Genomic DNA, 18,360 nt, shown 5'->3' on the forward strand with positions numbered 1-18,360 from the left:
CTCACTTTTCCACTGATACCTTTACTTATATACGACATCAAAAATAACTGTACAACAGGGAATTCAGTCTACAGTGGAGATGAAAATTCAATTTTATTGTCTCAGGTACTTCCTCTGACCCCAGCTGAGCAGGTTTCATTGACATCTTTAGTCATCTTCTTGGGAGATAAAGAACAGGATTAGAATTCTTTTTCCCCTTGCTGCTAGGAAGTATTGTTACGTTTTCACTGGCTCCATCAAGATACGGCAACTGTCATGAAGAACATTGTCATCCAAACGCAACTCTCTCTTATTTCAGTGCTCCTGAGACTTCTCAGTTATGCTCTGGGCCACAGTCCCTCCCTAGCACAGCAGAACGTTTTGTCTACTGTTTCTCTGTGATATCTTAAAAGTCTGTAATGAGTGCAGTGAGTTTGCAATACCTGAGACCAAAGCACTCACCTTTGCTGGTGCAGATTTATAAACTGGTTGCATTTATTCATGGCCTGTCTTAGCAGAACCGTCACCTGTCTGTCTGCATTCATTTCTACAGCTTCACTTGAAAACCCCAATCCATCCGGTGTCCACCTCTGCTTATTCATTAGATGTTGTTGCTGCTGGGCTGACTCTTTATGCAACATTTCATACTCCAGCTTCCTGTCAAGTTCTTCAATCTCCTAGAGGTTGAAAACACAATCTTGAAGTAACAAATTATCTTACAAGAACAATCTCCAGTTGGAGTGAAGCAAAAAGATTAGTTTCTTCATTTTCTCATTCTACCCAGCCACGTGCAGTCATTACACTTTGCAATTCGTTGAATGCCTTCAGTAAACATGACTTGCATGATGTGAATATATGAGAACAATGCCTAAAGATATAAGCCAATTTTCACTGTGTTAAAGGCTGCTACTCTCTGAAACCTTCCTATGTAGAGGACATCTAGAAAGAAGACTACCAGCAAGCCTGAGATCCAAGCAAAAGAATGGCACCATCGGAATTAGTCTATGAACTATATAAAGGCACTGAAACAGCTTGAGAAACTCCACAAAACTAGTTTTAGTTACATTGCATCAATGGCTAGTATCAAAAAGATATGAAGTTCAAAGACAGTAATTCAATAAATTCACAATGGTACACTAAATTGTGTAATAAAATTAGGATTCAAATACAATGGTCTAAAAATCAAAGGTTTAAACCTGAAGTTTTAAGTGGGCTGGATTTCTCATGCCAAAGACCTCTTTGAACAAAGAATCAAAGTAGACATCAGAAGAAAGGGTTCATATTCCAGTCTTCCAATGTCATTCTTGTCTGACCTCAAACAAGTTGCTTACTAAATACCTGAGCACCTTTCTTCCCGAACTGTAGCTTGGAAAAAATACTGAATTTTTTATCTAACTATTCTTCTACCTCATCAGCTGTATTCACACTATAAATTCATTGAAGTATGGCGTATCTAAGTAAGCGTCTGCTCCCCTGTCAGCAAGATGTGACACTGGAGCTCAGATCTACTCTCCTAACACCAAAAAATAATATTAACATGCTATCTCTAAGAGCATGAAGCAAATTCACATATAACCAGATGTGTTTTGTTTCACTGATTGGTAAAACTATCACTGATGTAGTTAAGCATTAGGGAATCCTGTGTAATCTGATGTATTTGTTTTAAAGTAACAGATGTTAGTATTTGCCAGGTAGTGGAACAAAGGAGCAGAAATAAAACACAGTAAGAGACAAAGGTTTGATTACCAAGAGATAGTTTCTGTAAACCAACAATACCTAAAATATATTTTTTCCCAAATAAGGCTTTCCTCAGTTACTGCACACTGGATAAAGAATCCAGTGTTAGTTATTCTGTTTTCAGTCTTTCCTTCAATACTTTTTTTGCCATTTCTTCAAGGACAGAGAAGCTAAAAGCAACCTCTTTGCAGAGGATGGGACAAAGCCCAATCTTTTCTTTGGGACCTCCTATAATTCCTGCGTTAAAAGGCAATAAACCCAGATTAAAATATTTTAATACTCTGTCTATGCAGAAGTTTCTCAGTTCTCTACAGCTTTAATGATTTATTTATTTATTTTTAAATGGAAGGGTATAAGCATACTAACTGCCATTTTAAGAGAAGCTCTGTAGAGATGAGAGCATTAAAATTTAAGCAGGAGTTTTCATAGTAATAGCTTTCTAATGATGCCCTCTAGCAAAGAGATTTTGCTCTTAAAAAATCATTTTGTTTGTTCAACTCCAATGCTCTCCCAAGCCTCACTCTGATGGTCACAAATAGCAGACAAAACCCATCCTTATGAATACGGAATACTGAAGTATTAAAAAAGGAACAGCAAACTGTCACATACATGTAACGTGTGTAATAAATACAATGAAGCGAAGAGGTCTTTCTGAAGTTTCTAGTATAGAAACAATGTGAGTATGCTTGGAGGGAGACAAACAGGTAAGTAAATTCATACATTAAAAAAAATAATATATATATATATGTGTGTGTGTATTTGTGTATATATATATATAAATAACTTTAAAAGCTCCATGATTTAAGTATATTGTGTATTTATGGATTTTCCTGTATGGCTAGCATTATATTGTCAAAAAAATTGTGACACATTCATGACAAATCATGACACTATCTCTTCCCAATATTCTTTCTTGTGATCAACAAAATTTAACTAGTCATCAAAATACTGCTCTTTCTGACTGTATATCTCTGGATGGTACTGTAACAAAAATAAATAACCACAATATATAATCTTCTCTGGCACTAACATTTTCCTTTACTTTATTTCTTTTATTTAGAACAGTAGAGTGCACATAAACACAGAAACTCAAGACCAGACCATGAGGAATTGCAAACCAGTGCAACTAAATCAAAGTCAAATAAGCTACTGTCTCAGCTGCTGTCTCCTAACAGGAGTTTTTCTTTCTCACAACTTCATTACTTACTGGATTATGGGTTTCCAAAATCTGAATACATTCCAATTTTGACAGGGTTTTTGACGTGCTTAGTTGTTCAAAGAGCAAAGCTTGTACACTTATGATAGCAGTATATAGCTCCAACATTTTGATTTTTTTAACAGTCTTTTGAAACTGTAAAGAAGCAATATACTCTCCAAGTTTATTTTCCAGATCACGCAGCTGACAGTCTTTCTCAAGCAGCAACTCGTAATTAACCTAAAAAATAATGAAACGCAAAAGATAACTAGATTAACATAAAACCTTAAAACATTACGTGAATGCTCATGATTTTACTACTCTGCAATTAACAAGCTGGATTAAAGCAGCAAAGAAATCAAAGCTGTTATCTTATAACGAGATACATTGTTAAAAAAAAAAAAAAAAAAAGTGTTTTTAAACATTCAATTCCAAGCTTTTACTGTATATAAATGATCACAAAATATTGCAGGAAGGTGAGATACCAATTAGATCAGTTTTTTTTTTTTTTTTTTAAGGTGGGGAGGAGTGTACAGGTAACTCTAATAATACTAACATGGAATACAGGGTCTATATTAATTTTTAATATAACAAAGGTAAAAATTAATAACACAAACAAATCTCTGCTTACATACAAGAGCGACTAAAGAGAAAGACAAAATACATCTTTCCAATTAGTTAAAAAAAAAAAAAAAGAAAAAAAGATAAAATCAACTTGCTTTAACTCAATACCAGATATCCAAAAGGATAAACACGGAGAAAACCCAAGGGTAAAAGGCAAATCGCATTCCCAAGCACAGAATCAGATGCAATGGTATTGATAAGCCCTCCATACTCTGCCACTGACATTCACGGACAGTGAAATTGCCCTGAATCTGTTTTTCTGCAGGACAATGTGGTCAGTGGCCAGCTGTGATTACCCTCTTTGGATGCTTCCATCCGAGCTTGTCACTCTAAGCTCCGTTTACAGAAAAGGGAAAAGGTATTTTTTGGTGTGTGTGTCATACCCTAAAAAAAAAAAAAATCTTTCCACTGATATGTAAGTGTGGATGTCTAGGTGAGACTACACTGCACATATAAACATTTGGGTAAGTGAATCCTCAAAGACATCAAATAATTTTCAACTTAGTTTTATTCTCTCTCGCTGTGTTACCTATCCATGCAGGCCCAGAATTTTTATTGTAAGAGAGGGAAGACAGAGCGAGCATACACAAGCATGAGAGCTGCAACTCCATTACTTAGAATTTACATCAATCAAGTGCTGCACTACGCACTGGATTTTGAATCCAGAATCTAAGCACAGAAACAGCGCAACTATGACAGTGGTGGGTAACTGAGTGCAGGGTTTCTCTCACTCCATCTCTAAATTTTCTTCTTCTCCTAAAAAACATCTGAGAAGTTTCACAGCATGTAAAAAAGTATTCAGAAATAATATTGGAAACTTAAGAAAATGCTTATTTAACATAAATGCTCAAGGAACCGCTCCCTGTGACAGAATGGAAGGACCACAGCCATCAGAGGAGGCATCTCAAAACCTTTTAAAGATGTTTCAATTAAGTTACTGTCACTCAGAGCAGGTACTCCCATTTGCATACTATGGAAAGGTATCCCATCCAGTTTGGCCCCTCTCTTAACAAACAGGAAGAGAGGGATGTCCCTATTTAATTCAGATATCTACATGGTAGGTATCTTAGCATGGATCCTGAGGCATCCTATATGTGCAGCCTTAATCTCTCTACAGTTCTACCTGTCTAGAAAATAGGAGTAATAAATAGATCTGTATGTTTATTAGAAAGGCTAGCATTGTGTTTATAGTCCTCTGAGATACTCTGCTACATGGCATCACAGAGTTTTTACACAATAAATTCCATAACCTCAAACAAAATTTCTTTAAAATTATCTGGTTAGTTACAACATTTTACTAGCATAAGTAGCACTGTGTTGTACCACTAAACATACTCTTAGCCTTATCCCTTCATTAAAATATTTGAGATGCCCGAAGTTCACAATAGTAACCAAGAAGCCCAGCTTAAGGAGATGCTCCAGCAGGCCCGTCTTTGCCCAGGCAGCAGGCCCTGACGCTTGTTCTGAAGGAAGGCCCCACGGAGAGATGGAGGGTAAAGCTTAGCAGGCACTTGTCAACATACACCCTGTGGCACTGGTGAGTCACACCACTTATAGGAAAGAGAATTATAAAGTAGTTGACCATCAAGTGCAAACAATAACACTGAAGGTGAACTATATAGTCTTTAGACACTATATGACTTGCATTGGCACAAGATCTTATTTGGCCCTTCAGCGTATCAGCAAAAATAAAGAAATATGATACATACTCAAATCATTAATACGTTATTAGCTTTCTATTCACGTTAGCTTTGTATTCTATTCATGCTAATCGGAATTATATATCTTTGACTCTATTCACAGTTAACCTTAAAGCAGCATTTATGGAGACTGTCACCAAGCTTTTAGATCCCTGAGACAATAAACATGTAATATGATGCCCAAGAATTTTCTCTGGAAATTATAAGAAAATTATATGATAAGAAACTTGCCAAGAGAGATTGTGTTTCATCCAAATTCTATTACCCAGTAAATGGAGTTAAATTTACAATGTGATTTGCAACCAAATATGCTTGTGGTATGTTCATGTGATATTCTCCAAAGTCTCCATTATATCATCTGGAATGTCCTTGAACACAAGGGAAGGAAGGTTACCATCATGAAGTATTTTTGAGTAATGTGAATTAAGCCAAGTACAACTCAAGAGTAAGATACCATATAATTTTATTGTTATTTTTAACAAGCCTCCATCTTAAAAGACAGACGTTGTCTTTCAATATTACTGTTATCTAAAGAATTGACTTTGAAAAACATAGGCGTATGACATTAAAAATTAAGAAAGCATATGCGTAACAAGCATATTGGATATTTGGGTTTGAAAGAAAATTCAGCTCAGAGATCACACTGGAAATAGAGTAAAACAAAATTCTAAAAATTAAAATTGTTATTTTTTAGCACTAGAGGCAGAGATCTCCAGTGAAAAGCAAAAGTGATGGCCAAAATTTGGAGTTATGAAAAAAGAGCTGAGATGCCTCCAAGTGCTCATAAAAATAAATAAATAAATAAATAAATAATGATGTAGATGACTTGTACTTTAGGCCAGATACATTCCAGTTTTCAGTAGGAAATATTCAATATTAATATTACTTTTATGTATATATCTTCTATATTCTTTTCAGGCAGGTGAGAAACAAGTGAAATGAATTTGAGACCTTTTCTTCTTTGTGTAATGCTTTTTACTGAAAAGCTAGTAACTTTAACATTTGCCATCTAACCTCACAGTCCAACAGCTCATAAGCATTCAGAGGCCCATATTGTACTCTAGCAATACCAATTGGAAATCAAATGAAATCAAAAACTGCAGAACATTCTACGGATCATGACTTTGAATTAGATTGCAGAAGACAGACAAGACAGACTGGGGTTTGTTTGTTGTTGTTTCATTGTTTTATCTCGTCAAAACAAGCTGATTTCCAAAATCCAAAATGTTATTTCAAGATATTCTTATGAGTCATCGACACAAGACAAAGGCCTGGAAGCCAAGACCATTCCACACATCAGTCCCAAGGTAAATTTTTAAACAAAATCTTCCTTTGAAAGCCTGTGCACAAGACAAACTTCTGCACTAAGACTCAAGTTTTTGTTTTGAATGGCATATGAATTAATGATTATACTGCTGATCTTTGTTATACCTCTGTCCTTTGAGACAGAGGATAAAGCTCTCAAAAGCAATTAGCAATTTTCAGAGCCTTACTATCTATCTGATCTTTTAAGGTCTCAGTTCTTAAGTTCCCACTGACTTGCCCTGAAAATGTATTTCATTACCTGTAATTCCAAAGACTTGTCTCATGCATGTCTATTACTATTGATATATATATATATATATTTTTTTTTAGCCCAGAAGGGTAAACAGAAGAAACAATATGTTTTACCACTATCCTTTGTAAATGGTTTTTCAGAAAAGAACTGCTACATCGACATGCCAAGTGCACAGGACACCTCAACACAGCTATGAAACACAGAGGAATTAGACAGTCTGCATACTATAAGACTAGGACTTAAACCTTCTTCCATGGCCTCTCAGCTCACTACATCCTGTCTACAACTTCTTCTCTGGCATGTCTGTTTTATAGGATTTCCAAACAATATATCCCACTGCTGTTTTCACAAGCATTGGCTAGAAAAAAGTTTATAGCTATCCTGTAGGCTGCAAGAACCCACGACACTACGTGAACACTGCATGAGAAAAGCAGCAGTGAACACAGGAGAAATAAAGCAGAACATTGCTCCATTGTTGTGTTTTGTTTTTTTTTATTTCTCCGCTGTGAATTGACTGTGAAAAATCAGATAGTTAATTCTGAGTTAGATGATAGAAGTGTTTACATTAATGCAAAATTTAGAAGCATATGATTCTAAATGAGGAATGAGGCAACAGACTGCAAAAGGCAGAAAAAAAACTTTTCTTCTGTGATCAACATGTTTATTGCAGTACTTCTTTGTTCTAATGATAATGCGAGAACTAATGAGTTTCCTTAACAATAGTTTAGTTTCCTTATTGGGAAAAGCCCAAAGCATTTGGCTTTTTACAACTAATATGCAGTTGTACAATTAAAACAACGACAGGTATGCCAGATGGTGCATGTAAAACTAAAACAATGAGGCTTAGAGAAGCTAACTTTCCAATTTTAAAACAAGATTCTAACAAAAGTTTAAGTCAATGATCACACCAAATGTGTTATCAAAACAAATGCCTAAGAGAAGGACATATACTCAATTGTCTTTTTAAGTAACAGTAAAAATAAATAAATAAATAAATAAAAAATGAAAGGAGATTTTGGAGATCATGGTATGAGGAATTGAAACCAAAAGTACAAATGTCTCCAGTTATGAATTAGATCCTTGGATAAGAGCTGTTAAATTATTAAAGACTGGTAGAACACACTTGGCCACTCTTTGCCTTCTTGCCTAAGCATCTGCTCTCAGTTTCAAAGACTGGATGTTGGACTAGACAAACCTTTGCTTTTACCATCTGCAACCAATAACAACAATATGCTAATCTCACATAAAAGTAAAATTATTTCTGAATAAACATATTGACCCATTCCTTGGGATCCAGGTACAAAAAGTACAAGAAACAGGTGTACAAAATTTCTTCCAAATTTATAATAAAATTGGTATTGCAGTCATTTGTGAAATTATTTTTTACCTGCCATTGGAATGGTTTGCCCAGGGAGGTGGTGGAATCACCATCCCTGTGGGCGTTTAAGGAAAGGTTGGACCTGGTGCTTAGGGACATGGTTTAGTGGGTGATATTGGTGGTAGGGAAATGTTTGGACCAGATGATCTTGGAGGTCCTTTCCAACCTTAATGATTCTATGATTCTGCCGATTTCAACATCCAATGACACTTGTTCTGCCTAGTGCTTATATAGCTGAGCACTACTTATGTCTGTTGTCACTGTAATATACCTCAGATACAAAGAAGTAATATTACTTATATTTCACAAATGGGAAAATGAAGTAGAGAGAGGTTAAAGAAGTTGAATATCTCATGGAAAGTCTACTGGCAGAGAAGAAAAAAACCTCCAAAACCCCATATTGACACTGGCCCTTCCAGTCCTCAAAGATTAACAATAGATTGGGATTAGGACCCTTTTAAAAGCTACCAACGAGAATCAAGGCTCCCCTTCAATGAGTTGTGTACAAATAAACTCAGTATAAAACTACCCAAAACATACTGGAATCTAAGAACCTGTTTCTGCATTTTGAGAAGCATTAATAAGGCTCATGAATAAAATTTCGTTCAGCAGTGAAGCACAATCCACTGTTCTATGATTCTATAATTTGAAAGGTGTGCTAAGAAACCCAGAGTACCTAGGGGAATCTTGCAATCATGCATACACCAAGCCCCAGAACCACCAAAGGAAAAAAAGAGTGAGACATGAAAGCAGTTCTGTAACTAAGGTGCAAAAATTTAAACAGTCAAAACTATCAATCTTTAAATTCATCTTGACAAATGCGGGTATGAGTAAAAAGATAAATCATGCCACTGCACCTCATGCCTTCTTTATCTGGATTTTATTCATGACTGAGAACTGTTATTAATTAATTACTTTAAATATAGGTTCTGACCCCAGAAAAGGAAAATCTTACGTTTACCTTATTCACATTTGCATCTTTCACTGAGTCTTCATAAATTAAAATTTTGTCCTGTAAAGATTTCTTCAGAATATCTATTTTATTTCTACTCCTGGATCCTGATTTTTTCATTTTAGAATGCTGCTGTGATAAGATGAGCAAAAAAGGCATTATTTGTAAGAGGTAGATGGATATGGTAACATTAAGATTATAACTTACTATTTTGGGCAGATTGACCAATTAATGAAACACTTGAAAAGGACAAATTTCACTGAGAAAATATTTCTGAAATGCATGTGCTATGCATTCATTCTGATGATTCCTTTCAGACATTCAGATAGAACTGGACAGTCATTTTTAAAATTTCATTCATTTCATTTAAATTTCACTCACTCACCCTTTCCATGAAAACTGCTATAAAGTTGGCTTTATACAATCTTTAGTAGTGACAATAAAAGACATTAACTGATACACAGTTTCCTCAGCACAGTTAAAAATGAACGAAGAAAATCAATTCAAGAACTGCATTGTTTTAGAGACACAGTATATGAATCACAAATGAACCTGGTATTATTAATAGGCACCACTTCATGTAATCACATTATTCTTGACCTTTATATATCTTTACAAGAATATCAACTAAGTATAATGAACTCTCAGGGAAATGATAACACTTGTTCAACTATAAGGCTATTGCAAAGTCATTTTCCTTCTTAAGTAATTCAGAAATTATTAAGGTTTTGAACAAGCCTACTTCCTAATATAATTATCCCAAGTTAGTTTACACATTTAGAAAATGTAACTGAAGCAAAACAAAGCAAGGGAAAGTACTCCTTTTACAATGGTATCAGAAACATTATACAGGAAACAATTTTCTTTCTCCTGTTTAAGAATATAAAACAATTTATGATTCCAAAGTTCCAAAGATTTTGCATCTTACAAAAGGAATTTAACACCCTTCGCAGTGTTATTAAAAACAAAACAAAAAAAAATACAAACAAACAAATAAAAAAAAAAAACAGTGCTAAATTTGATAGATATTTCTTGTTGGGAAAGCCTCTCTAAATTTACTTATTAGATTATCTAGATCATCTTATTATCTAGATTTAAAATAAACAAAATAAAACCACCTCTGTACACATCCAATTATTTTGGAAACACTAATCTGAAATCAAGCCCGTATTATTGCCGAGAGGCAACAATGTCCTTCCCTACTTTAGTGCCAAATTTAGTGAAGTAGAAGGTTTGCAAGCGAAATCTCAGTTTGGGCTGTAAAGAACATAACTTGTCCCTGATATTCAGAGTCAGGTTTATCATCTCTCCAGTTTTTGACATTTCAGTAGACTCTCCTCAGATATGCGTCCCCTTTTGGTCACTCAACCGTTTCTGTATACAGATGCCTTCATCTTGGCAAGGCTGGAGGACACACAAGCAGTAGATCTATGCAGGTGTACGTGAAGGAAGCATATCTGACTGCTGCTTAAACTGTTATCTTTAAGGTTCACTCATCCACACACTGACGAAGCACACATCACTGTCATCTCTATGGAGAAGCCATGGACTTCATCTGCAGATCAGGCCAACAACTGTGGATGCATGCATCCCCACACTGACCCCACATTGTGCCTACCTGTTTATTGGTCATTGCCAAATTTTGATCAACCTTCAGCAGCTCCACATCCCTTTGCTCCAGCTCAAAAGCCTGAAGCAAAGTTCTTGCTCTTATCTTGGGCAGAGCCAAGCTGCTGTCCACCTGAGAAAAGCAGCAGTGGAACTCTTGTCTCATTTTAAGCAATTCCTCTTCGGATAGTGAAAGGGGCAAACTTAGAAGATGCCTGTTAAAAGAAAAAACAAACAAATGAACAAACAGCAAAACAAAACAAAACCAAAAAAAAAAAAAAAAAAAACAAAAAAAAAACAATGAAAGCTGTTTGCTGTTCAGTGATACAGACAAAATTTAAAAGACATGCACAAGAATACTTTACAGAACCGTGATCATCATTCTTTACATTGTGCATAAATCAGTTATTCATCTCACATAGGACTGAGCTGCTCAGAATGTTTAAAATATCCATGAGTATACCTTAAATTCCAAGTACAGTACTTCCTTGACTGTAAAACATCATTTTCAAAAGGAAACACATTTGGAATAAAAAAATATAAAAATACAAATTTGAGCAAACTTCTTACGTACGGAATTATTCTACCACTTCAGACAATACAAACCCTGAATTTAGGGCTGTTAGGGCTGTAATCAAGACAAAGACTTCCTGTAAAGCCTCCCTGTGCTGTTTCTCAGCACTTAGCAGACCAAGCTACTGTATTATAAACTCATATATGTCATCTGCCCCATCACCAAGTGGTTTGACCTATTCTTTGTAAAAAACCTTTTATCAGTCTGAACAACATGGATTATATTTTAAGTTTAAATCACTCAAAAAATTCCTATTTTGTCAAAGGAAGGTTCTCAACACAGAAGTCCAGGGAACTATTCCTCAGGCCAAGGTGACGTTGACTTAAAATTAGAATGCTCTAAAGCCTAAATTCATCTTCCATTTTTTGACTAACCTGAGACTATATTCATGTTCTGATCTTGTGACTGAAATATTTAAGAGTATTTCATAAAAGTAGTTTAACTTTTCTTTTGAACAATTTCTTTCCCAAAAATGCATTTGCATTAAAAGCATGAACATCACTTTTTTTTTAAAGTAGCTTATTATTATTGTATTATATTATACTGTATGTTCCATTAAGACTGAAGCTTTAATTCAACATATCATTGTTATACAGTACCTCATAGTTGCACTAAAATATTCCTGGGTTTAGAAATCCTGCATCTAAATAGATCCTATTTCTGTTTACTGATTCAGCAAAGTACTGTTACATCCTAAACTAAAACATTTTAATATGCTGTAAAGTTTGCACCTAAAAAAATTAATGCAGTATTACTCCAAATAAGCATTTCCATTATACTTACCATTTCTCATGTTGTCTTAAGACATTCATTAGAAGAAAATCAAGTGTGTGTGTGTATGTATGTGTGTGTGTAAAGACTGCAAATCACAATTTTGTAAAGTCTATATTTAATAAGGACTTTCAGCATTGAAAAAAAAGTCTTCACAGGAACTTTGGAGTAACTTATCTCTTCAGTAGCAACAGAAATGAAAAGCTATCAGTCAAAATAATTCTTCGTGAAAAATAGCAGATGAGAACACAAATGAAAGAGCTGGAAACTGTGATAGAAATCTCAAAATCGACAGTGGACTGAACATAAAGTGACAGATTTTAAGAGACTTTTGGTAGAGTAGTTGCATAATGCTGCAGTTTTTGTATGTATTTGCCAGTATTTTACTGGAAAAAACAATCAGCTTACTATTGCAGTAAACAGATAGCATCTAACAATACATCAGGTGACACTGCAGACTAGAGCACAATTATCATGGAATCATAAGTTATAAAAACAAAAGACTTTCTGGGTCATACAATCCTTGTTCTTGCAGGTCTGTTCTCAACAATATATTCAGAGATAATAAAACAAGTTAGAAGATACACTGGAATAGCTTATAGAAAAAGTATTTAAAATGCTGAATAAAGTACAAGGACTTTGAAATTAAAAACTAAACTATGACAGAAATGGATTTTTTTCCTCTAACAAAGCAAGCATGCAATGGGCAAGGTTTCTTTTCCTATTTCTTTTATGTGGCCTTACACTGTGCAGCAGAAAAACTTACAGAGATGCTGTCAGGACAAAACTGCCTGAGCAAAACTGTTTTACTTTAAAGAAGAGGTATGAAGCAGCTTGGGGCCTCGGCATCAGCAGCACTTTGTCAGCACGACAGATTGGCCAAGTCTGATGTGTGTATCTCTTGAACCACAGAGGTACGCTACTGTGCTGTATATTTATGAAATATGTAGAAATGTTTCTGTAAAGCATAAAATTAGCACCTGATGGATAAGGCTTGACTTGTATCTGGAACAAATGTATCAAAATTGAGTGCAGGGCTCATTAGGCCTGACATAGTAAATGACATTTGCAAAGTGTTGGACCTCTGAGAACAAATCCAAGAATAATAATGAAAGATGCACAAGTGACACCTGGTACAAAGTGAAGTGAAGTATAAAAATATCACTCCACCTTTCGTTTTCAAAAATTCTGTTTCCTGGAAACTCTACTGAGGTGTCAGACTGTCAGTGCATGTTGCTGGCTCTGCAGGGCCTGAGCACTTGTGAGAAATCAATTCCCAGGTGCTTGACATATAATTGATCATTAACAATTACATTCAGACAGGTATGACAACTCCTAGCTCATCACTGTTTACAAGAATAACTAAGAAAAAGGCATAGAGATACTTGCATGAATACTGATTGCTCCCAACTCCTTATTTTTTTTTGTTCCGAAAGTCTAGCTTCCAGTTCTTGGCTTAGTTTTTGTCTTGTGAGCTGCAGCAACTCTTCAGCGACCATGCTCTTTTCATGTTCTTCCCTTTCAAGCTGTTCACGTTTAATAATGATCTCTTTTTTATGCTCTTCTACAACTTCCAGCAGGAACATCTTTGGCACATTGAGCTTTACCAGTTCTTGTACAAATATTCCGTACTGAACACGCTTAAGCTCTTCAATAGTTTTCTCTGTTAGATTAAATATAAGGTCTTTCAGCTCTTCACTGGCCTCATTATCAAGCTTTTCAGTAAGTTCTTCAAATTCAATGGCATGATCATTCAGAAGATTTTTCCAGTGGCTCAGGTACTGAGTGACCTCCTTAGTGGTTTTGAAGGGGTCCCCAAGTGACAGCTGCTCCTTTCGATGCTCTTTCTGCTGATTCATTTTTGAAAAGAGGAACAAGATTAAGAAGGAACAGCCCTCAAATTCCAGCTCTTTAATTACATATTGCATAGCAAAGCAAAGTTTCTACTTTTGGTTTTGAGTGTTCTTGAAACTACTTTTAAGCATCCAGAGACTAACTTAGTCCTCGACATGATGGCTTTGTGTGCATCAAGCAGGCCTATGATAATTTGGATTATTGATAGAAGGGCTAACACCTAAAAAAAAGTATAACCTTGTGGTTTGACATAGTGACAAACAGCTGAATTGTAATAATCTGGCAGTGTTCCAGAAGTAACAAATCAATCAAATAAATACCAATGAAGAAGAAAAATTTTTTTTTGTTGTTTTTGATTTTCTCCTTCTTACAGCAAGCAGCAATTTCACCAGAAGTCTAAACCAAAGCTACCTATACTGAGAATAAAGACAATAAAGATGGAAGTCTCCATCTTTATGCCTATTGTCCCTCTTTGCAGTGACATCTGTTAAAGAGTAGAAAAACACTGAAACACATATGAGGGTAGGAAAGCTCTGCAGGAGGATCTGGATAGGCTGCACCGATGGGCTGAGGTCAACTGCATGAAGTTCAACAAGGCCAAGTGCCGGGTCCTGCACCTGGGGCGCAATAACCCCAAGCAGAGCTACAGGCTGGGAGAGGAATGGTTGGAGAGCTGCCAGGCAGAGAAGGACCTGGGAGTGATGGTGGATAGTCGGCTGAATATGAGCCAGCAGTGTGCTCAGGTGGCCAAGAAGGCCAACGGCATCCTGGCTTGTATCAGGAACAGTGTGACCAGCAGGGCTAGGGAGGTGATCGTCCCCCTGTACTCAGCTCTGGTGAGGCCACACCTCGAGTACTGTGTTCAGTTTTGGGCCCCTCGCTACAAGAAGGACATCGAGGTGCTTGAGCGGGTGCAGAGAAGGGCGACGAAGCTGGTGAGGGGCCTGGAGAACAAGTCCTACGAGGAGCGGCTGAGGGAGCTGGGCTTGTTCAGCCTGGAGAAGAGGAGGCTCAGGGGTGACCTTATCGCTCTTTATAGGTACCTCAAGGGAGGCTGTAGCGAGGTGGGGGTTGGCCTGTTCTCCCACGTGCCTGGTGACAGGACGAGGGGGACTGGGCTTAAGTTGAGCCAGGGGAGTTTTAGGTTAGATGTTAGGAAGAACTTCTTCACTGAAAGGGTTGTGAGGCACTGGAACAGGCTGCCCAGGGAAGTGGTGGAGTCACCATCCCTGGAAGTCTTCAAAAGACGTTTAGATGTAGAGCTTAGGGAAATGGTTTAGTGGGGACTGTTAGCGTTAGGTCAGAGGTTGGACTCGATGACCTTGAGGTCTCTTCCAACCTAGAAAATTCTGTGATTCTGTGATATCCCACAAAATGTAAAAATTAATCTCACTTAATTTTGGTCACCTAGAGATATATCACCTAACCCAATGTAAAGAATCTAATGTAGTTTTTCCTACATCCCTTAGGCAGAGTTTTGTAGTTGACCTGCAGGAGTTTTAACTGTGTAATAAAAACCATTTATGTCCCAGCCAGAAAATCCACAGAAAACAATGACTGCAACAGATCTGTGACATCTGCCTCACTGATTCCAGAACCTCAGCTGGTCTTTTGCCTGTCTGCACAGAGGTTTGTAACACCTCCCTGGAACAGGTACAACTAATTAGATAGGCTTCATGAGTTTCTCTACTTAGGTCAATTTCTTGCATTTTTTAATTTTTATTTTTTAAAGAACAGCTGTTAATATCTGAATACTTAACACAGCAAATGGTGGCACACAGATAAAAAGAACAGACATTATTTTCGCTGCCAGGAGTGCAGATGTCGACCCCCATCCTAAGAACTACACTTTACTTTCCAACTCATTCAATTTCTTCACGTTAAGCCCTGTGAAAATAAATATACTGAAAATAATTACCTTTTGCAGCATTTCCCGCCTTCGCTTGATAATGAGTTTCTGATGAAGCTTTTGCTTTTCTTGTTTCAAATCATGATCAAATTTCTGCTTAACAGAATTAATTTCAGTCTCAGCTCGATCCAGCAGAAGTCCCAAATGACTTTCAGGTAGATGACCTGCTCTGTAATAATAGTGTTTGAAGTCTGTTATCCTAAATTCTTATGAGCAAAAGGATATTTGAAGTAATTAGTACCATTCAAAGGCTCAACAAAGTAGCCACACAGAAAGATCTTTTTTTTTTTTTTTTTTTTTTTAGCAGTAATATCTGGGGAGACTCAAAGAAACAAGTGGATAATAGATAGTCATAATCTCAAAGATGAGTGCAAAATGAAGGCAGTTTGTGAGAGTAGAATGAAGGTTTATAAAGAAGGAATGTGAAGAAGGAAGGAAGGGAAGGCAAATGCAAAACTAACTACATATCAGTTAGTAATGTAATCAAAATTCAAATGAGACATTTTAAACCTTATATATTATTTAAAATATTTATATTTTTCATTTAACACCACTGGAATGCAACTCTGGATGTCCTTTCTAAATCTTAGTTAGAAACAATTTTCTCTTTTAAGGATGTAATTTACCCAAATAAAAGCATTTAAAAATTATTTTAAAGATACAAGGCAGCCATATCCACGAACAGACAAATTCACATTTTCTATTGCATTTAAATCAGAAAATTTTTAAACATTTCCAGTTACCAGTGAAATACAATACTCCGACAGCGCAAATCCTCACTTATTAAGTGCACAGAACTTTCAAATTGAAGTTTAGGACAATGGTCTACCTCCAGTTGCTGTACTACTTAACATCAAAGAGTAAGCAAAATCCCAATCTTAGCTAATTAGATAGCATAACAGTTAAGAAAATCTCCCTCTCCATAAACTCAAATTGAACTTCTAAAATTTCCCACTATCCTATTTACACCAGAATTTTCCCAAATCTTTCTCAGAAAACAGAAGAATAAATGAAAATCTTAATGCAGTCAGACAAGGCTATTGGGCATTTTTAACTTACAATTTTTAATATTAAGCACAGTGAGCTTCCAGAATCGTAAGACATGAACATTATTCACAGAGCTTGGATTCAAAAAAAATTTTGCAATATCTCTGAAAATCAAGACATTAATATGTTGCTCTTCCAAGTCCCCATTCCAATATAATACCTAGCATAAATAATAAACTAGAGAAGTGGCTAAAGCTCGCAATCTACCACCACAATCCTTTTCCAGAAAGTACAGGATCTTGTTCTATTTGTTGATACTGTCATAGCTTTATTCCAAGCAAAATCTTCAAAATACAAGCTAAAAGAAATAACGCAGGAGTTGTACATCTTAGCTTGTTTGCAGGCACTGCAATAGAAATGTGGTATCCAGATTCCACAGTTCACACCACTCCATCTACTGCTCAAGCATCTGTGGGTATCTGAGTAGGCCACAAAATATCCCCTGCGTACTGAGAGTGCTGGAAAGAAACTCTGAGCTGCTTTATTACACAGTTACGTCAACCAGACAGGGTTTTCTTTTACAAAGGTTTCTTCCAACATCTGCTGATTTTTTCTGATCTTCTACAGAAGGCAGATTAAAATACCTCTCAGTAACTTGAGAGCATCATTCACAGATCTTCTGGCAAAGTCATTTTTGCCTTGAAAGCAAATAATTTCAGTGTTGTGTCCAAAAAAACCCCAACAATAACAGACTCAACAGCACCAAGTTTTCTATCTATATTTGTTAGCTCTAATACCTCCTTTCCGTCAAGCCTAAGGCAAAAGATTAGTGAATCAAAGGTAGATTTATTATAGTGAGAAAATAAGGTAAGGTAATAACCAAGATATTATTTTTAACACCTTCAGCCTGCCTTGTGTTGAAGAAATAAACTCAGCCTTGCTGTATCCAATTAAAATCCCTGTCTGGGGCAGTGAAAGGGGCTGCAATAGAAAAAGATGGATGTGTCAGAACCATCCCACAAATGAAAAATTTCAGAAGAGCCATGTTGATGATACTGAACTTCAGCTACTTCAGGATTTCACCCACTGGGCTGGCATATTGCCATCACAATTGAGGTGTCATCACAATAATTCAGGACAATAAACCCCTTATACAGAAAATAGCTAAAAAAGCTTTATACTGATGCATTACCACTGGATGCGTTCACTTTCTAATGCCTAGTTCCTGAAAGGTCCCGCAGGACAGATTGGAAAACTACTTTGGTTATATCAAGATCTGCACAAATGAAGAATATTCACAAGAATAAGAGACCAACATAAGATGTTTTGCTTTGATCTTTTATGTCAAAGATAATCAACTGCCTACTTTAAAACAGTTCACAAGAAATGCTTGAGGCCTCATAAATATTACAATTTTCAGAGAAATTTATAAAGGAGCTTGAATTGTTCATAACTAGTGAATCAGCAGAACTGGAGTAAGCTTTTTAGGAGACCAAAGAAGAAATTAAACTTCTCGTGAGAGTGCCGATACTCA

General features: G+C 36.2%; 1 protein-coding gene across 4 annotated transcripts in view; it reads right to left on the reverse strand.

The window, feature by feature from the left end:
* The window catches only part of EVC2 (EvC ciliary complex subunit 2), a 71,083-nt gene that overhangs the window by 11,749 nt on the left and 40,974 nt on the right, over window positions 1-18,360 (reverse strand). For 2 of the 4 annotated variants that reach the window (XM_032186859.1, XM_032186862.1), the window contains exons 13-18: window positions 15,849-16,008; window positions 13,466-13,926; window positions 10,742-10,946; window positions 9,133-9,255; window positions 2,924-3,151; window positions 442-656 (exon numbers count right to left, since the gene is read on the reverse strand). In XM_032186859.1, coding sequence (XP_032042750.1) covers window positions 442-656; window positions 2,924-3,151; window positions 9,133-9,255; window positions 10,742-10,946; window positions 13,466-13,926; window positions 15,849-16,008 — 1,392 coding nt within the window. The remainder of the gene's footprint in view (window positions 1-441; window positions 657-2,923; window positions 3,152-9,132; window positions 9,256-10,741; window positions 10,947-13,465; window positions 13,927-15,848; window positions 16,009-18,360) is intronic. The other 2 variants (XM_032186860.1, XM_032186861.1) reach the window with 2 other exon arrangements.

The sequence above is a fragment of the Aythya fuligula genome, chromosome 4, assembly GCF_009819795.1.
Source record: "Aythya fuligula isolate bAytFul2 chromosome 4, bAytFul2.pri, whole genome shotgun sequence".
Classification (NCBI taxonomy): domain Eukaryota; kingdom Metazoa; phylum Chordata; class Aves; order Anseriformes; family Anatidae; genus Aythya; species Aythya fuligula.